This window comes from Odocoileus virginianus, chromosome 19 (assembly GCF_023699985.2).
Source record: "Odocoileus virginianus isolate 20LAN1187 ecotype Illinois chromosome 19, Ovbor_1.2, whole genome shotgun sequence".
In the NCBI taxonomy this organism is placed as follows: domain Eukaryota; kingdom Metazoa; phylum Chordata; class Mammalia; order Artiodactyla; family Cervidae; genus Odocoileus; species Odocoileus virginianus.
In genome coordinates this window covers 45,053,611-45,073,026 of record NC_069692.1, presented here as the reverse complement: position 1 = coordinate 45,073,026, position 19,416 = coordinate 45,053,611, and the positions used below count along the sequence as shown (strand labels likewise).

Genomic DNA, 19,416 nt, shown 5'->3' with positions numbered 1-19,416 from the left:
CAAGGACTTCTAAGAAGAGGACAGCGGTGACCGAAAGTGACCCCTGCAGTCTGCCCTACCAAGGTGCTTATAAGAGCTAAAGAAATCTTATATTCAAGCTTTAGTGATAAGGCATTGGTTGATTGGTGTTGAAAGCATGCTTCTGATGCCTTTCTAAGATAAAAGCGGTTGTGTTTCAAAGGATAAAATGTAACTATGTCTCTCCCAGTATGCTTTTTATGCAATAAAAATCACAAAAATAATTTATTTGATTAAATCACTAATATAAAACGGAAGAGAAAGATATGACTATTCTACCTACTTATTCCTTTCCATACATAATAAGTTTACCACTTTTTGTGGTGTGTTTTTACTTTGCAAAGTATTTTCTATTGAATGTCTCATTCAGAGGCAAGATACCAAATCTGAGGGCTTTCTGTTCAATTTTCAGAACAAAAGAGCCATAGAAATGCCTCCAGGTGAAAGAGTTCTTTAGAAAGATATATTAGCCTACTATCAAGAGGTATACAGTCACTTTTGCTATATTAAAAGGCAAATAGAAGAGTTAGAACTAAGTTGCCTTGAACCTGCTACTGTCTGCTTTAACTCTGTTCAATTATTTCCGTGTATGGCCCTTGCCCCTCCCGTCCACGTGCTACGCAAACACCTATGTCTGGGTATGAGGGAATACCTAAACCCTGCCTTCACCACCACCTTTCTTTTCATGGTGCAGAGAGGCTGTAGAAAACGTTGTCAGCTGGTAACTGAACACCCACTCCCAGTCTTCCGGAGTGCCTCACTCTACAGATCGGAAAAATCAAAAGCTCACTTTCCAGTCTCCATTCCATCTGCTACTGGCTACGTGACACTGATCTGGCTAATGTAACATAAGCAAAGGTCTCCTAACGAGCCTCTAGGATAATTTTGCCTTCCTGATAAAGAGACTCAGAAAGTACCTAGTGACTTCCCTGGCATCCCAGTGGTTACGATTCCACTTCCAATGCAGGAGGCATGAGTGTGATCCCTGGTGGGAGAAGTAGGATCCCACATGCCACAGAGCACACCAAAAAAAAAGGGATCTCCAAGTGAAGGCAGAGAAAAGGGGAGAGGGAATTTGCATAATATTTTAAGTTAGGTAGGAGGAACAATGTTGTTAAGTAGAGATAAGTTTGGTTAAAATAACTCAGTAAAACACAGAATTAATGCCGTCAGTTAAAAGCTGAAGGTAAGAGACGATGAGAAAGTGCGCCATGATCTAATTACTCCCCAGACATCTGGTGATACTTTCATTATTCTAAGGCAAACTTCCTCATTTCTGAATGGGTAGCACCCCAAATTTAACTGATGTACATCTAACAGCCATTTAGAAACAGGTGAAATCATTGGGATTTGTAAGACACATTTTTTAAAGTGCCCTTTGAAAAGTTCTCCAAGAAATTATATATTTAATGCTAGATATTTCATAGGTGTTTACTGAATTATTGGCTATGGATGAGTTGACTTTCTTCCAATACCCACTTCAAAAAAACTCCAGGCTAAATAAGAATGTCCGGGCTAAAATGACAGCAGTTAGGCTCTAAGGAATAGAACTTTGTTGTTTGCATCATTAATTTTTCACAGTGTTTGAGCTAAGCAAAACTATTAATACTATCCTGTGCATGTGAATCACTTGGGTTCACGTCTATTAGGAAATGGCATCCTCATTAAAATCTCCAAATCTAAAAAGAGAATGTCAGCCCTACTTTCCAGCCCACCTGAAAATGTTTGTTTCTGAGAATCTGAGGAATAAGACTCTGAATTTAACCAGTAATATGAACTGTCTGCACTCTAGGAACTTATAAAGTAATCGTAAACTCATGCCCACTGCCTCCCAGTGAGTATTCATGGAGAGAAGCACTAGTTTAGAATTCCCTAAGCTTCCCTGGTGGTTCAGATGGTAAAGAATCTGCCTGACTCAATGGACATGAGTTAGAGCAAACTCAGAGAGACAGTGAAGGACAGGGAAGCCTGGCGTGCTGCAGTTCATGGGGTCACAAAGAGTCAGACACGACTTAGCAACTGAACAACAAGAACAAATTGTAAGAGACCCAGATTTGATCCCTGGGTCGGGAAGATCCCCCGGAGAAGAGAACGGTTACCCACTCCAGTATTCTTTTTTTTTAGGGAATGGCAACCCACTCCAGTATTCTTGCCTAGAGAATCCCATGGACAGAGGAGCCTGGTGGGCTCCAGTCCTTGAGTTCGCAAAGAGTCAGACACGACTGAGCAGCTAACACTAGGTTTGTCACGGCTTTTCTTCCATGGAGCAAGCATCTTTTAATTTTGTGGCTGCAGTCGCCACTTGCAGTGATTTTGGCAGTATTCTTGCCTGGAGAATTCCATGGACAGAGGAGTCCACGCGGTCACAAAAAATCAGACATGACTGAGCGACTAACACTTAACAAATTTTGGATAAGTGGCATATAAATTGTAAACTTGTCTTGCTCAAGCTGAAATCCTAAAGACTGTGTGGCTTGACCTCATTGTCTGGTCCCTGTGGAACGGCTCTGACTGACTGGACTGTGCTTCATAACTGTGTCAGCCATGTTCACCAAGAGACGATGCTGAGAGGAGCAGTCTCAGAATATCTGCTGTTGTCTTACCAAGAGGCCATGACTGATGGTGTGGTTCATTAAATTGCACAGAACAGTCTTTATGAAAACACAGAAAGCCTCCCCACAGGGATACACATCAAGAATAGTCATCCGCCTTTTGAACAACTGTGTTTTCATTACATGCACAAAAAAAATGTGTATTTTTATGTTTCTCTGTCTGCATTGGCTGCTAGAAAACTCAAAGGCAAATCTGTGGCGCAAGTGTAGCCAGGATGGCAGGCGTCAGCACGCATTCTGTGTGCTGATCTCATCACTTCTTTGTGAACCCATGGACTGCAGTCCACCAGGCTTGTCTGTCAGTGGGATTCTCCAGCAAGAATACTGGGCTGCCATTCCCTTCTCCGGGAGATCTTCCGGCCCAGGGATCAAACCTGGGTCTCCTGCAGTGCTGGGAGATTCTTCATTGTCTGAGCCACCACAAAAGCCCAACCTCATCCTGATCTCACCTTATTTCCCAGTCCTGTTCCTCTTTTTTTTACCTCATTTACCCACTCTGCTTGTCCTTCTTTTGTCTCGTTTTTCCACACTAGTAAATTGTTGCATAATCCCTTGGAATAAAAGACAGCACAAAATTGCTAATACCTGAGGCTTTATTTGGAATTTGTCCATGTGAAATCGCATGCCTGTAAACACACACCAAAACCATCCTTATTTTGAGGACAAAATGGGGACCCCCGACCCATTCAAACTTATTAACTTAGTTCCCAAGCAAAGGCACACATATATACTCCAGCACAAGATCCAAGATAGACATGATGTCATGCATCCAGGGTATCAGACTAAGCCCAAGGACAGAGCCGTGCTGAAGGTCAGGGTGCTCAGCAGACTAAGGACTCGGGGCAGCTCAGACAGAGGGGTTTACAGCTCAGGCAAGAGAAGATTTTGGCAAGCATGCTAGGCACCAGTGTCAGAATCAAGCTGTGAGTCCAGGAAGCAGATGGGATCAAACAGTATACTGAGCTAATGTGATTTTCCCCAGTTAATGGCTCATGGTTTATGTTCATAGCAAACATCAGGCCCCAAGGGTGAAGGTGAGAGTAGTTCCCTGAGTAGAACACAGGTAAAAGGTGGGAAAAAAAGATAGAAATCAAATCCAGTGAATAGACCACCAAGACGTACAAAAGCAAGATGCCTTAACAAACATACACTTAAAGCAAATGGAGTTTTTGCTTCCAGAGGATATTTATATCAAATCCTCATATTTCCCCAGAAATTCTCCCTTGTATCTTTTGTGTCAATACATGTAACTGGTTATGTAGAGTCAGGGCCTCCTCTTTCCTGAAGAAATACTAAGAAGTCATCATTGCCAACTGTCATTTTGACATTCTTCCTGCAGTTCATCCCGTTAGTTCCGGGTCACTGCACCCCTAAGAGGCACACTTGGGGCTGAGGGTTGGGAGTGACCAGCTGACCAAGAGGTGGGCAGGAATCTGCCTGTGGGGAGGCTGTATTTAAAGTTCCAACCTTTGGGGAGACTCAGGAGAATTCTCTGGAGGCTCTTTTGTTTTCCAGTTCAGTTCAGTTGCTCAGTCATATCCAACTCTTTGCAAACCCATGGACTGCAACATGCCAGGCCTCCCTGTCCCTCACCAACTCCCAGAGCTTACTCAAACTCATGTCCATGGAGTCAGTGATGCCATCCAACCATCTCATCCTCTGTCGTCCCCTTCTCCTCCCGCCTTCAACCTTTCCCAGCATCAGGGTCTTTTCTAATGAGTCAGTTCTTCACACCAGGTGGCCAAAGTGTTGGAACTCCAGCTTCAGCATCGGTCCTTCCAGTGAATATTAAGGACTGATTTCCTTTCAGGTTTAGTGGTTGGATCTCCTTGCAGTCCAAGGGACTCTCAGTCTTCTCCAGCACCACAGTTCAAAAGCATCAATTCTTCAACACTCAGCTTTCTTTTATGGTCCAGCTCACATATCCATACGTGACTACGGGAAAAACCATAGCTCTGACTAGATAGAATTTTGTCGGCAAAAGAATGTCTATGCTTTTCAATATGCTGTCTAGGTTGGTCATAACTTTTCTTTCAAGGAGCAAGTTTTTAATTTCATGGCTGCAGTCACCATCTGCAGTGATTTTGGAGCCCAAGAAAATAAAGTCTCTCACTATTTCCATTGTTTCCCCATCTACTTACCATGAAGTAATAGGACTGGACACCATGCATGATCTTCATTTTGTGAATGTTGAGTTTTAAGCCAGCTTTTTCACCTTTCACCTTTATCAAGAGGCTCCTTAGTTCCTCTTCACTTTCTGCCATCAAGGTGGTGTCATCTGCATATCTGAGATTATCGATATTTCTCCGAGCAATTTGATTCCAGCATGTGCTTACTTTTTTACTCTTCATTTTATATAGGAGTACAGTTGACTAACAATGCTGCGTCAGTTTCAGGTGTATAGGTGCATAGCAAAGTGATTCATTTATATACATGCATATATACACTTTTCAAATTCTCTTCCCACTTACGTTATTACAGAGTTTTGACCAGAGGTCCCAGTACTATATGGTAGGTCATTGTTGGTTATCTATTTTAAACATAGTAGTGTCAATCTCAAACTCTAACTATTTCTCCTCCACATCCTGCCCCCATGGTAACCATAAATTCATTCTCTAGACCTGGGAGTCTATTTCTATTTTGTAAATAAGTTCATTGTATAATTTCTTTTTAGAGCCCACATATAAATGATAACATACGGTATTTGTCTTTGTCTGACTTACTTCACTCAGTATGATAATTTCTAGGTCCATTCATGTTGATGTAAGTGGCATTATTTCATTCTTTTTTAAAATTTAAATTTTTTATTTTCTATTGGGGTATAGCTGATTAACAATTTTGTGACACTTTTAGGTGAACAGTGGGGGACTCGGCCATACATAACATGCATCCATTCTCTCCCTAACTCCCCTCCCATCCAGGCTGCCAGATAACGTTGAGCAGAGTTCCCTGTGTTACACAGTAGGTCCCCAATGGGTTATCCATTTTAAACACCACAGTGTGTGCATGTCCATCCCAACCTTCCTAACTGTCCCTTCCGCCCAGCAACCACGAGCTTGTTCTCTCAGTCTGTGAATATCTTTCTGTTTTGTAGCTGAGTTCATGAGTATCATTTCTTTTCCGATTCCACACATAAGGGATGTCATACAATAATTCTCCTTCTCTGTCTGACTTCGTCCACTCAGTATGACAATCTCTAGGTCTGTCCCTGTTGCTGCCAATGGCATTATTTCCTTCTCTATTAGAATTGGAATTTCTGAGAGTGATAATCACACTCCTACAGGCTCTGGACAAAATGAGAAATAAACAGGGTATCAGTGTGAGTCACCCAGTCGTGTCCAACTCTTTTCGAGCCCATGGACTGCAGTCCGCCAGGCTCCTCTGTCCATGGAATTCTCCAGGCAAGAATACTGAAATACTCCAAAACAGAGTATCAAATAGGCATCAAAAATCACATTTTGGTGGAGCTATTATGTTGAAGGGCTTTGAGTTGCAGCCTAATGGCTTTGACTTGTAGCCTAAATCAGACTTCCCTCTTTCCCCTCAAAACGAATCTGATCATTCTGAGGCTGACTCCTGAGAAAGAGCAGTTCTCCTTGCATGAGGTCAGAGCCTGGGTCCGGCTCCCTCCAGAGCAGGGAGTGAGAGCAAGCAGGTCCCCGAGGGGCCCTCCCAGGACAGAGCCTTCCCCGCCGGGCATTCCCGGCCTCTTCGCTGCAGAGAAGCTTGGGCCGAAATAGTGATGGTTCAGCCATAAAGCAAAGACAGGGACCTTCAGTATCTCCTCGATAATAAATAGATATTATCTATCTGTAAATAGAGCTATATTTATTATTTATATTTATTCACATTTATATATCTATTTACAGATAGATAATATCCTAAGCCATATCCTTGAGTTGTTTGCAAATACTAAAGTCCCAGCTAGGTGGAAGAAGCCAACTGCTGACTACCAGTGGGTAGACCGCAGACCAGCAGGAACCAGAAGGCTGATGATGTTAATTTATGAAACACCACGTGTTCCCTCACCGCCGACCAATCAGAAGAGTGTCTACATGCTCATTAGACACCCCACAAGTCTCTCCCTTACCTAGCTTTTATAAAAAAATTTTAATCATTTTTCACTGACGTATAGTTGATTTATAATGTTGTGCCAGCCTCTGCTGTCCAGAAAAGTGACTCAGTTATGCACGTGATATATTCTTTCTTTTTTATGTTGTTTCCCATTATGGTTTATCACAGGATACTGAATATGGTTCCTTGTGCTATCCATTAGGACCCTGTTGTTTATCCACCCTAAATGTAGTAGTTTGCATCCACCAACCCCAAATTCCCTCACTTTGCCTTTAAAGTGAAAGAGTTAGTCACTCAGTTATGTCTGACTCTTTGCGACCCCATGGACTGCAGCCCACCAGGCTCCTTTGTCCAGGGGATTTCCCAGCCACGGACACTGGAGTGGGTTGCCATTCTCTTCTCTAGGAGATCTTCCTGATCCAGGGGTCGAAGCCGGGTCTCCTGCATCGCAAGCAGATTATTTACCATCTGAACCACCAGGGAAGGCCTTGTCTCCAAAACCCTTCCCCAAAAGCCATCAGGAGTTGGGGTCTGTGGAGGGCGAGCGGCCGGTTCTCCGCGCCTGAGCCCATGCTGGGCGCCTTGTGCTGACCGAGCCTTTCGTCACAGAACCCAGCGTCAGTTGTTTGGCTTTGCCATGCACAGGGCCAGCTGACCCAAGTTTGGTTGGGTAACAGGATAGAGTCTCTCTCAGAAAGGAGAGGCTAAGAGGGTATAAGGGGGAGCAGAAAATGCTCCCCAATATTTCCTACAGGATATAAGCTTCTGACATATGGGTCAACAGGAGCACGAGAAAAGGGAGAAACTTGTCCCTCCCTCATATTTTCTGAGTGTTTGCTCTCAAGTCATCTGACTCACCCGCCCAGCTGCTGTGGGCCAAGGGTGAGGAGGCCCCTAGCGGGAGGAGAAGAGAAGGTTATCAGGGCAAACTTGCCTCCCCTTTCCTGGGACTGATTCCCGCGAGTACTGCTCCTTTCTTTATTCTTCTTGAAATGAGGAAGGTGTCTCCAATTTCTGTCTTCAGAAACCTCTAAAATGGGTTAGGACTTTAACTCCATGTTTCACCTGAAGCTAAAAAATTACCCTCTATTCCATTTCTCATCTTTAGATTATGCCTCACCATGCTGCCCAAATAGCACAATGTATGTTTTAATAAGCCTAAATAACAAAAAAACTCAGCAGTGTAAAATATGCCTCAAATTTGAACACTACAAACCTTTCCATGAATGCATTTCTAGGTGAAAATTAAAGTCCAAAATTATAGACCCTTGCGAGTTGAAGATCAAAGAATAAAAAGCCTGAATTCTTCCCTCCGAAGTGTCTGATTCCGCTCGCTCGGTCTTTCAGATAGTTACCGAGTCTATCTCGGTAACATCGCTTTGGTAGACGCGGCGCGCCTTCAACAGCAGAACTGGGACCCCCTCGTGGAATGCACTGGGCGCCCCAGCAACATCTGGAGGCGGTTGCTGCCAGGAAGAGACTGGGTTAGGAGCATCGTCAGAGGAAACACTAGAAGAGACTCCTGAAGCTCAGGGAGTATGAAGCATCTCAGCCAGGCACCCAAAGTCCAGAACCCATGACGCAAACTAGCTCAGAAGAAATCTCACCTCCGGGGCTGGTAGCGACCCCTGTAGGGGTGACCAGGGCAGGCAGAAGGTGCGTAGGAATCCCACCAGGGCCTTCTCCTTCGGAGAGTGGCATTTATGACATCCTGGTTTTCTTGCAAATATTAGAAAATGACCCTGTGGTGACACTCCCAGCCATAAGGCCTTACTTTAGGCTGTCTGCTTCCCCATCTCCTATGTTTAGAAAGTCTTACTTTCCACTTTCCTTTGAAGCCCTGTCTTCCTGGTATGCTGTACTAACCATGGACCTGAGTGATGCAGACACTGCAAGTCAGAGTATCCTGCATTGTAGCAACCTTGCCTTCTCCGCAACATCTCCAGCTTCTTCCTCAAGATGTGTTCTCTGAGCCCCAGCGGATGCTGCCAGTACTTCTTGCTCTTGAATGTTTTAGGGCTATGAAACCTGCCTCTGAGGGTAGGTTCCTCCCTCCTCCCCGGACCTTGAATCACCCATGCCAGTCTCTTAAGCTGAAGCACCTCCTGATGCTTTCAGAGTTTATGCCTCCAAGGGGTCAGTGGGAACCAGTAGGTTTTCTGACATGCATTGTTCAGAAGTTTGAAAATCCTTAGCTCTTGAATTGACCATAATTCCATGACATCAATTCCATCTCATCTTTCTTGGGAGCAGCCGGAAATATTTCTAGGGCTCTGTTTTCCTCTGATGTGTAGAATCAGCTGATTTTTAACACTCTAACCTCCATCCTATATTGGTCTCTTTCCTTCACAGCATGTAAGTTTGACATTACTTTCTGGATTTTAGTCTCTTACCTTATACTTTCCTTTTGTCTGGAGATATAAACATTTATTTATGTTACGCATTTATTGAGGTTCTTTCTATTAGATCCCCTGTCCCACTTTCTGCCCATACTGGGAGAAATCAAGATGTGCAATTCGGACCTCCTTCAAAGATTCCTTCCTTGACATATACAAAATATTGTACATAAAAACCTCTTCCACTTAATAAGCCATATTACAAATGCAGTTGGAGCAAGATGTTAAATTCGACTTTTCCTGCTTACGAGGAATTTTGGCAGAGACTACAGAGGTCTATAAAAACAATGTCTGTCAAGGATTCCATAAAGGGAGGGCAAGCTAAGAGAGTGGGACCCCAGCTCCACCAGCAATAATGCTTACCCACCTCTAGCCTAGTGGGGATGACATCAGAGATGCCAGGGAGGAAATACTGTTCTGGGAAGTTGTTAGTGGACCACACAGAATCTCACTTATCCACAGAGCATGAAAAAAAGACCGTTCGTCATTATTTCAGGCTAGGTGAGACAGACTTTGGAGGAACCACTGAGAGAACGCGTTACATATTCCCTGGCATTTGAGGGAGATGAAGAATGACTCTCACCAGTAGGAAGCTAAAGGAGAGGCTGTATCTGGAACCACTCACCTTATGCTAAGGAGCAAAAGAACATCTATGGGAATGAGGCTCACTTCCTCTGAGGATGGGGAAAGGGTGCCTGACATCTGGGACCAAGGGGTGGGATGTGGGGGAGGGAGTCAAGTATCTTTATGTATTTTAAAAGGTACCTCCTTCTGCCTGAAAGGATGAAGGAATCCAACAAAGATCACTTGTTTGGGACAGTCCGTAAGAAATCCACTGGCTAAGATATGAGAAGTTTAGGGTTAGAATTAGGAATTTTTGACACATGCTTTAAAATCTTTGCATCTTAACAATCAATGTATTAAAAAATGAAGGTAATTTAAATTATTATTACTGCTAATAATCAGCATGCAAATTCATTTAAATCCCTTCTGTCTGAATTATCACCCCTCATTATATCAAGTAGCAGTGGCCAAGGATGGCCTACTAATACCAATGAGATTCTTTATTGTTTTTGGATCTTTTGCTTTTAACTATTGGTTAAATGGCACAGAGTAACTTTTTGCTTCAGTTATCTGGACAGCTCTCACACCCTACTGTGAAAGAGAAGCCTCTGCCACCAGTATTACTTTACCTAAAGACACTGTGTCTTTTTCTATTATGGAAATTATCCCTGTACCTATATCCAGGATACTAGGGTTTGTTTGGTTTGTTGGGGTTTTTTTGCATAGTATGCAATATACTGTGTTTATTTTCTGTATTACTGAATCATATCCCTAAGCTCTTGACTTGCTAATCAAGAACTGAAAACTATTAGAGATAGAATCACTATAGACTATTTTTTGTCACATTTATTAATGTGTCACATTTATTAATACTTCCATCACACGTACTATCTAAATCTAACAGATAAATTCCAAATAGAAGTTTCAATATTGAGTGAGCTATAAAACCATGTAATAACATCTACAAGTCCATCTGGAAATAAATGGCTAGGTTGGAGTTTCCACCTGGGTTAATAACTGGTGTAGGCGTATTGACCTTTGTACTCGTTCATGCGGATTGTCACTTGCTATGTCACTGGACAGCCTGATTCAGCATCACACAAGGGCATCTGGAGAGAGAGGTGTGAGGACCAGAACCACAGGGTGAAACACGTTCTCATTCTCATTGTTTCTATAATAATAGTAAGTCTAAAATATGTATTAACAAACTTATGGCTCCCAAAGAGGGGAGAGGAATACATTAGGAGTTTAGGATGGATAGATACACACTACTATCTATAAAAATAGATAAATAATGACTTACTGTATAGCACAGTGAACTACATTCAATATCTGGTAATAACCTATAAAGAAAATGACTCTGAAAAAGAATATGTATATACATATATATGTATGTATAACTGAATTACTTTGCTATACACCTGAAAGTAACACGCCACTGTAAATCAACCATACTTGATGTTTTAATGTTTAAAAAAATATGTTTTAAGCTATTCTAGCTCCTTCTTTAAATGCTAATCATTTAATTATTTGTTCTAGAGACAAAGTATTCTAAGCAAAAGCATCATTTTCTTATTCCTTTCCGGGCTTTGTCTTCATAATAACTTCATTGAGTTTATTCTCTACCATGACCCAAGAATATAACTTATCTCTACAATAAGTCACCACCACCACTCCCACTCCCGCCTCACTTCCTCTTTATCTTTTTATTGGCAGAATCTACCAGCCTTCCATGGTTGGATTGAACTTGTAGCCGTGGTTCCTAGAAGCCAACCACGATCAAGATATATATATGATTAATAACCCAGAGTGAGCTTGACATCGTATGGTGGATGGTTACTAAGATGCCTGCGAACAAGCTGTGTAATTCAAGAGATTAGGCCCTCCAGCTTTATCTTTGCCCCTAGATTCAGTTCAAAATAATAAAGAACAGGGGGTTTCCCTGGCGGTCCAGTCGTTAAGACTCTGCACTTCCACTACAGGTCGTGCGGGTTCCATCCTTGCTTGGGGAACTAAGATCTCTCATTGTGACCAAAAAATAAAAGTAAAAAAGAAGAGAATGGGAACAATACATGCAAAGCATGTCTGCCATTCTAGTAAAGTTCCGGTCTCCCGCCTCTGATGAAACACATGGTGGAAAGGGCAAAATCACTTCAGTACCCAGTTAGGAAATTAAAAACTGGAAGACGTGGACAGTGCCAGGTGAAGACCAGGACAAGGGACCATCAGCCAGAAGCTCGGCCCGGAGGTAAACGGCCATGAAAATATGGGAAGGACCGTTGAGAGACCCATGCATGAGTCAGGAGGTGAAACAAAGATGAGCATCTGAGCTGTCAGCGGCCAAAGCAAGTCACCAGTTTAAAGACGCAAATGCAGGGCTAAGAAAGGCTAGCTGGGTTTCTGGTATTCAGACAAGCCGACGTCTGGACTTCATGAATTTAGAGAGAGTGAGGCGGTGGCTGTGACAGCTGACAGATCCGGAAGCGGGAAGAGTGCCTACTGGTCATCTCTTAAACTGTTCATACAGACGTGGAGCAGAGGAGAGCCAGAAGGTGGGTGCGGCAAGCCGCTAAGAGGAGCACGGAGATCTGCGGTTCAGCACGTGCACATTACAGCTGGGAAGGGAGAAGAGCTAACACTATGGGCGGGCAGAATCCGAAGCTTCATTTATCACAACATTCACACAACAGAAACCTCTTATCCAGATGACAAGACTAGACCCACAAGCTGGTCAGTAAACTGAGAAAGAGAGTTAGACCAAAAGGTTATTTTGAAAAATGATATATAATAAAACCTGTATACCATACATAATTCATTTTGACTAAAAACATAAGAACACATGTATTCAATAAGATTTGGTTTAGAATCAAACTTTTCATTAGCATATGGATCCAGAGATTGGAAGTCCCCATTGTCTTTTTATAATTGATAATATATTATCTATGATGTCCAGCTTTAATGTCTTTTAAGTGAACGAAGAATTTAAAGGCACTTCCAGATTTTTATGACCCTCCCGCTCCCAACTTTTAAAATTGTTTTTCCCACACCTAAGTTTACAGTGATAACATTTTGGCAACTCAATTTTTAGGGGTTTTTTGGACAGTTTGCTTTTTAACTAGTTTTTACACAAAGCATTCAACAACAATCTTCTCTATGGTACTCTGGTCATGGGATATGTGATATCTAATTAAATTATGAAAGTGTAACAAGAAAACAACTAACACAAGCAGGTGTGAAATCAAGCACAACTTACTTCGGATAAGTAACTCAGCAAAAGCATAATCAGTTGAGTTAATTTACTGACCCGTTCTTTGAGACTATAATTTCATAATATAATTTCTAAGTTTAAAATGTGGGATTTTTTTTCACATTTGACAATGGTAGCTTCTTAAAAGGTCAGAAAGGGACTTCCCTGGTGGTACAGTGATTGGGACCCTGCCTTCCAATGCAAGGGACCAGCATTTAGTCCCTGGTTGGGGAACTCAGATCCCACCAGGATGCACTGGCTGCAGTCAAAAATCTTAAAGAAAAAGGGAAAAAAAGGCTCAGAAAGATAGAAACAGCTTCCAAATCAACACGGAGGATTAGGGTGTTCCTGGGAAAGTATTGCTGATATTTGTTGTATTACATGACCACAGTTTTTTGTTGTCGTTGTTGCTAAACTTTTTTTTTGTATTGAGGTATAACCAGTTAACAATGTTGTGATAGTGTTATATGACCACAATGTTGACAAACGCTGAGAGTAGGTTTAGAGTGATGGAAAGATCAGGCAAGACACCACAAACAAGTTTTACTTACCTAAAGGATGGAGAATAAAGCCAGTAAAGAGATGCAGTCATGAATATTTTCCTGACCAGGTAAAGCCGTAATCACATAGAACCCCAGCTCTCACCACTTGAGCAATGCAATAAGTGAAACTCAATTGCTTTCCTCCAAATTGAGCTTAGATATAAGCTTCACATACTTATTTATGGACACAGGGCTGAAGCAGTTCTGCCAATGGATTAGTCTAGATGTGTGCTGGGGATAACTTCATCTGGGCAGGTGCAATTCATCAAAGCAAAACATGTCAACGTATGCTATAGAACAGTGTGTGGAAGCACCGGCACATCCCTGCACTCTGGTTAACACAGCCTGGAGCGCAGAGCTGCTGGGAATAAAGACCTCTCTGATGGTCATGACGATGGTTCTCACACCAGTCAAATGTTTATTGTGTGTAACTGTTCATTAGGGGAAAAAAGAGTTTCACAGCCAAATCACTTGGAAAACACTGGGTTGAACCAAGTTCAACAGTTCTCTTTGCAGCAAGGCTTTAATATTAGCCCTTAAAGGGAGGCTGCAGCTAGCAATGTTCTAATTCCAACTCAAAGGTTTCCGTTTCAGTGTGCTCACTTCCCAAGACCATCTCCCAGAGCTGACAGGATTCTACAGGGCATCGTTGGGAAAATGCGGCAGTTGGCATCCTGTGTTCTGTGTCTGTGCTGGCTCTGAGCTCTGGGCACAGAACTCCCTTAACTTCTTTTTGGGGTTCACATTTCATCGTCATGTGTGACCTTTTAAACCTTTGTCTCAAGACCTGCCTGCACCATTTTCAGAACCAAAGGAACATCCCAAACAGAGTCAAATGTTATTTCTGGGACTTCTCTGAGGTTCCAGGTGAAGATTCCACACTTCCAAAGCAGCAGGCTATCCCTGGTCAGGGAACTAAGATCTCACATGCCACACAGCACGGTCAAAACAAACATAAGAAAACAAAACAAAAACAGAGTCAAATATTACTTCTGCCTTTGGTTGTTTTTAAAGCAGGTAAAAACTTATAAACGTGGAGCAGTTAAATTATAATACATGGTAGTGACAGTATTGGAGAGCTTCCCTGGTAGCTCAGACAGTAAAGAATCTGCCTGCAATGCGGGAGACGTGGATTTGGTCTGAAGGATGGTGTGGCAACCCACTCCAGTTTTGTTGCCTGGAGAATCCCCACGGACAGAGGAGCCTTTCAGGCTAGAGTCCGTGGGGTCGCACAGAGTCGGACTCGCCTGAGCAACCAAGCACAACAGTATTGATAGTAACAACAAAAGCTATGAATTACTGGATTCTTGCTATGTCTCATGTGCTGTGCAAGCTTCTGATAAATGTGATTGCATATGAGTTCCCAAGCACCAGTAGATATTATCATTCCAATTTTTATATGAAGCTCAGCAATGTTAAATCTCCTGCCCAAAGGCACACAACTAGTATGTGGCAGAGGTGGAACTAAAATCCAGGACTTGTGACTCGAAAACACGATTTTTCCTTGTTACCTCACCCATATGCCACCCTGTGTATGAATGTTAGTACCGTAATAATTAAGGAAGAGGGAACTGACAAGAGAGAGATCCTCCAAGAGAAGCTCAGGAGGGATTATGACTGAGGCTAACAGTGAAAAGTATGTTGCTTTTATATAAATAAAGGAAAAAAATCATTCCAAGAGAGAATACAATGCAAGCAAATTGTATTTGGGACTGAAACAGTTAAGAAATGCATCAGTGTATTACCTAAAAATGATTTTCTTTATAACCTGTGTGTATCACTCAGTTGTGTCTGACACTTTGTAGCCCATGAACTATAGCCTGCCAGGCTCCTCTGTCCATGGAATTCTCCAAGCAAGAATACTGGAGTGGGTAGCCATTCCCTTCTCCAGGAGATCTTCCCAACCCAGGGATCAAACCCAGGTCTTCCGCATTGCAGGTAGATTGTTTACTGTCTGAGCTACCATGGAATCTAATTATAAACAATTAGGTCAAAATATATTGCAACGCACTAAAGGCTACAAAAATAAGACTGCAGAGTTTAGGAGAGTCTGCCATGATCACGCACCCTTGCCCTAGGGAAGACAGGCGCATCCAAAGAATGACCAATGGCCTACAGACAGACTTGCTTCTGGCTGGCCAGCCTGGCTTGAGATCCCTGGGAAAGGCTCTACATTCAGGAGAACAGGGTAAGAGAGGCCAGAACAGCCCCCTCTAAGAATCTGGGAAAGATGGTGCAGAGAGTGGCTGGCTGATTCACCTACAAGGTGGGAGAAAGTATTTTAACTATTCGCATTCTTTTTTCTTTCCATCCTCTCTCCCATTCCTGGAGAGAGAGCACAAAACAAAGAAAGCAGTAAAGTAAATGGCTTTTGTAAAATTATCTTCCTCCGCTAGGCAGAATGACTTTCAGGATGACAAGTATGTCCAGGAATTCAGTGAACATTCAAATAGCAGTATTTATATAAACATGGTCGCTGAGTCATTGGCGAATGTGTCCCATTTAGTGGCGCTGGCTGGTGTGAACAAAATATCGATATAAGAACTGGCCTACGAGAGTTTTCCAAACATGTTATGATAAGAATTACCTAAAAGTCAAAATTTTTCCCACGTCACTCTCCAGAGCATTCTAATACAGTGGTTCCTGTAATACACCTAGAATTCTGTGTTAATAGCTTCTCTGGGTGATTGCATCATCAGAGAAGTTTGGGGACCACTGCTCTACTCCTGATTGCTCAAAGTGTGGTCCCCCTGGGCACTGATGTCATTCAAGAGCTTGTTAGAAATGCAGAATCTCAGGGTCTACCCCACATCTGCTAAATCAGAATCTGCATGTTAAAAAGATGTTCAGGTGATTCTTACACATCTAAGAGCAGAGAGGAACTGCGTTCCCCAACTTTAATATGCAAATAACTCACCTGGGATTTTGTAAATAACTCCTAATTCAGTAGGTCTGCACTATGACCACTGTGTAGTGAAGATTCAGCAAGTATCATACTGTATCACTTCTGTGCAGAATCTAAAAAAAAAAGAAAGAAAGAAATGAGTTTGTTTACAGCACAGAAGCAGACTCATGGACTTAGAGAATGAATTTAAGGTTGCTAGGGGAAGAACGTGAGGGTGGGATAGACTGAGAGTTTGGGATTGACATGTACACACTGCTATATGCCATCAAGGACCTACTCTATAGCACAGGGAACTCTGCTCAGCATTCTGTAACAACCCAAGTGGGAAAAGAATTTGAAAAGGAATAGATACACTTATCTGTATAACTGAATCACTTTGCTGTACCCCTGAAACTCACAATATTGTTAATCAACTATACACCTATATGAAATAACATTTTCAAAACAAATTCAGCACTTCTAGGTCTAATAACTTTGCTGGTCTGTGGACTATACTTTGCAGAGCAAGGATCTAGACTAGAGATCAGCATGAGGATGAATAGTATTAAGTAGACAGATGATGACTTGACTGCACTTAGATTAACAAGGAACCGGTCCCAAGGTTAAATGTGCTAGACTAGTCACATCAGTGTGGATACGTTCTGGTAACTTCAGTCCTGCCCCCCTCCCACCATTTTTCTGCGATGATTGCATGGTTAGCTTTCCTGCATTATTTATCCTTCAGGTAGCAAAGCTTCTGACCATGAAGTTTATCACTACGACAGGTCCTCCTTGCTCACAGAAGTGTTAACATACTGTATAATATGTCCAAAGAACCTATTAACTTATTGCTATCATTACTATTTGGTTACATTAATTTGGTAAAAGATAGTATGGTTAGTCTCACATGAGTGACTACATGAGTTTCTGAACTTTCAAATTATTTAATTTCTTTGCAAGGATACACTTGTTCTGCCAAATCTTCAAACTAAGTCTTCACTTGAGGCAATATCAGATGCAAAAAACTGTGTTCTTTCTATAACCCATCTTGTAATGTTAGCTGGTTTTAACAAATGATCTTAAAACTTTTGTTTTTCAGAAAGTGTTATATACATAAAATAATACATTACAGTTATCAGAGAATAAGAACTGAAAATATGTGTTCTAAAATCCACATTTTAGTACTAAGTGATTAATTCTAAAAACTAGTCATTTTAGCCATGAGTCAATAATATGTGTTTAATTAAAAAATAAAGTACCCAAAATAAAATTATAGTGTAGATACATGAAAAATAAAAACAAAACAAGCAGTATTTCTCACTTCATACATTTGGGGATTTGAAAAAGGCAAGGACATACATGTTGCAAATGAAAAATCTGCCACATGAATAAAAACAAGATATCAATGCATATATAAATATAATCACTACTGGGTAAGAAATGAACCCAGTAAAGAATTGCAGGCTTCCAGCATTTCATTACTTTGATAGGCATTATTCTAACATCTGACCCTTCTACTAGGAGACAGAGAGATAAACACATAGATATAAATATTCTTTGCAAATAACACATTTGTGCACCTTAACAGATATGCATTAGTTGATATAAAATATTCCCAGTATAATTCAAAATTTTATAATCTAAACTTCAACAAGAAACAGTTTTATCAGGTGGAATAGCATAACTCCTTTCTCAAATTTGTAGCAATTAAATATCTGGTAATCTACCAAATGGGGCTTCCTGGGGGCTCAGCAGTAAGGAATCCACCTGCCAATGCAGAAGACAAGGGCTCAATCCCTGGTCGGGAAGACCCCCTGGAGAAGGAAATGGCAACCCTCTCCTGTATTCTAGCCTGGGAAATCCCATAGACAGAGGAGCCTGGTGGGCTACCGTCCATGGGGTCGCAAAAGAGTCGGACACAATTTAGTGATTAAACAACAACAAATCCACCAAATGTGTTGTTATTATTTTTCAGTGACTTAGTTCTAAAACTCCAGGTGAGCCTTATTCCATGATTTCTCCCTTTAAATGATGATTTTAGTTGTGGCATGCGTAAACCATTAAGAAAGTGAAAGATGATTCAAGTTTATATAAGGATCCTGCATTAGTTTATAGGGGCAGGCATAATAGAAATATCACAGACTCAGTGGCTTAAACAACAGAAATTTAAATTCTGCAGGCTGAAAGTCTACGATCCCGGCGCTGACTGCGTTGGTCACCTATAAGGTCTCTCTCCTCTGCTTACAGATGGCTGTCGTCTTGCTATGTCCTCACGTGGCCTTCTGGGCAGGAGCACTCCCGGTGTATCGCCTCTTCTTTGAAGGATACCAAGCAAACTGGACTAGGACTCCATCCTTATGGCTTCATTTAATCTTCATTTTCTCTTAAAGCTCCTAGGTCCTAATAAAGTCACATTTGGGAATGACTTTAACTGATGAGTTTTTGAGGGGATATGAGTTTTTTGAGGGGAACACAATTCAGTCTATCATAGACCTAGTTCCAATATCATTTGTTGAGTGTGTTGATAGTATTTAACATTAACAAGCATTTACAGTCATTCTCATCATTGTCATCAAGTATTTTACAAATGTCTATTAACTTCTGTGCCAAGCAAGGTGTTAATCAAGAAAATATTCCATGTTTATAGGATTTGTAGCTGATGAAGGGCTTTCAGATATCTTTTCTTATTCAGTCCTCACAATTACCCACTCTAATATTAAGAAGTCAAAATTATTATCCTCACCTTAAAAGTACGGAACAGACAGAGAGAAGTCGGCATGTTTAAGATGGAGAGATATTAAGTACTGAGTCCGAGACTGGAACTCAAGTTTTTGTCTCCCTGCTCATCATTTTTTTTCCAATGTATGACTCAATTAAATTTAAAGTGGCCCCTGCTTTGGAAAAATTGCAGTCACAGTAGTGAGGTGAACAATCTCAGGTCAGGTGTGAAGTGTTGGAAGAAAGAAAAAGCTTGAACTGGACTCCATGGTCATAAGCAGGCTCCTGTGGCTGACCATCTTCAGATTATAGTCCTGGGGAGAAAATAGAGTCTATGGAGAGAAGTCAAGAACAGTGTTGG

At 41.7% G+C, this 19,416-nt stretch overlaps 1 protein-coding gene across 1 annotated transcript in view; it reads right to left on the bottom strand.

Annotated features, from left to right (window-relative positions):
• LOC110128392 (uncharacterized) overlaps nt 1–19,416 on the bottom strand; it is a 323,980-nt gene that overhangs the window by 212,617 nt on the left and 91,947 nt on the right. The window contains exon 4 of the mRNA XM_070450232.1: nt 16,371–16,471. Coding sequence (XP_070306333.1) covers nt 16,435–16,471 — 37 coding nt within the window. The 3' untranslated portion in view covers nt 16,371–16,434. The remainder of the gene's footprint in view (nt 1–16,370; nt 16,472–19,416) is intronic.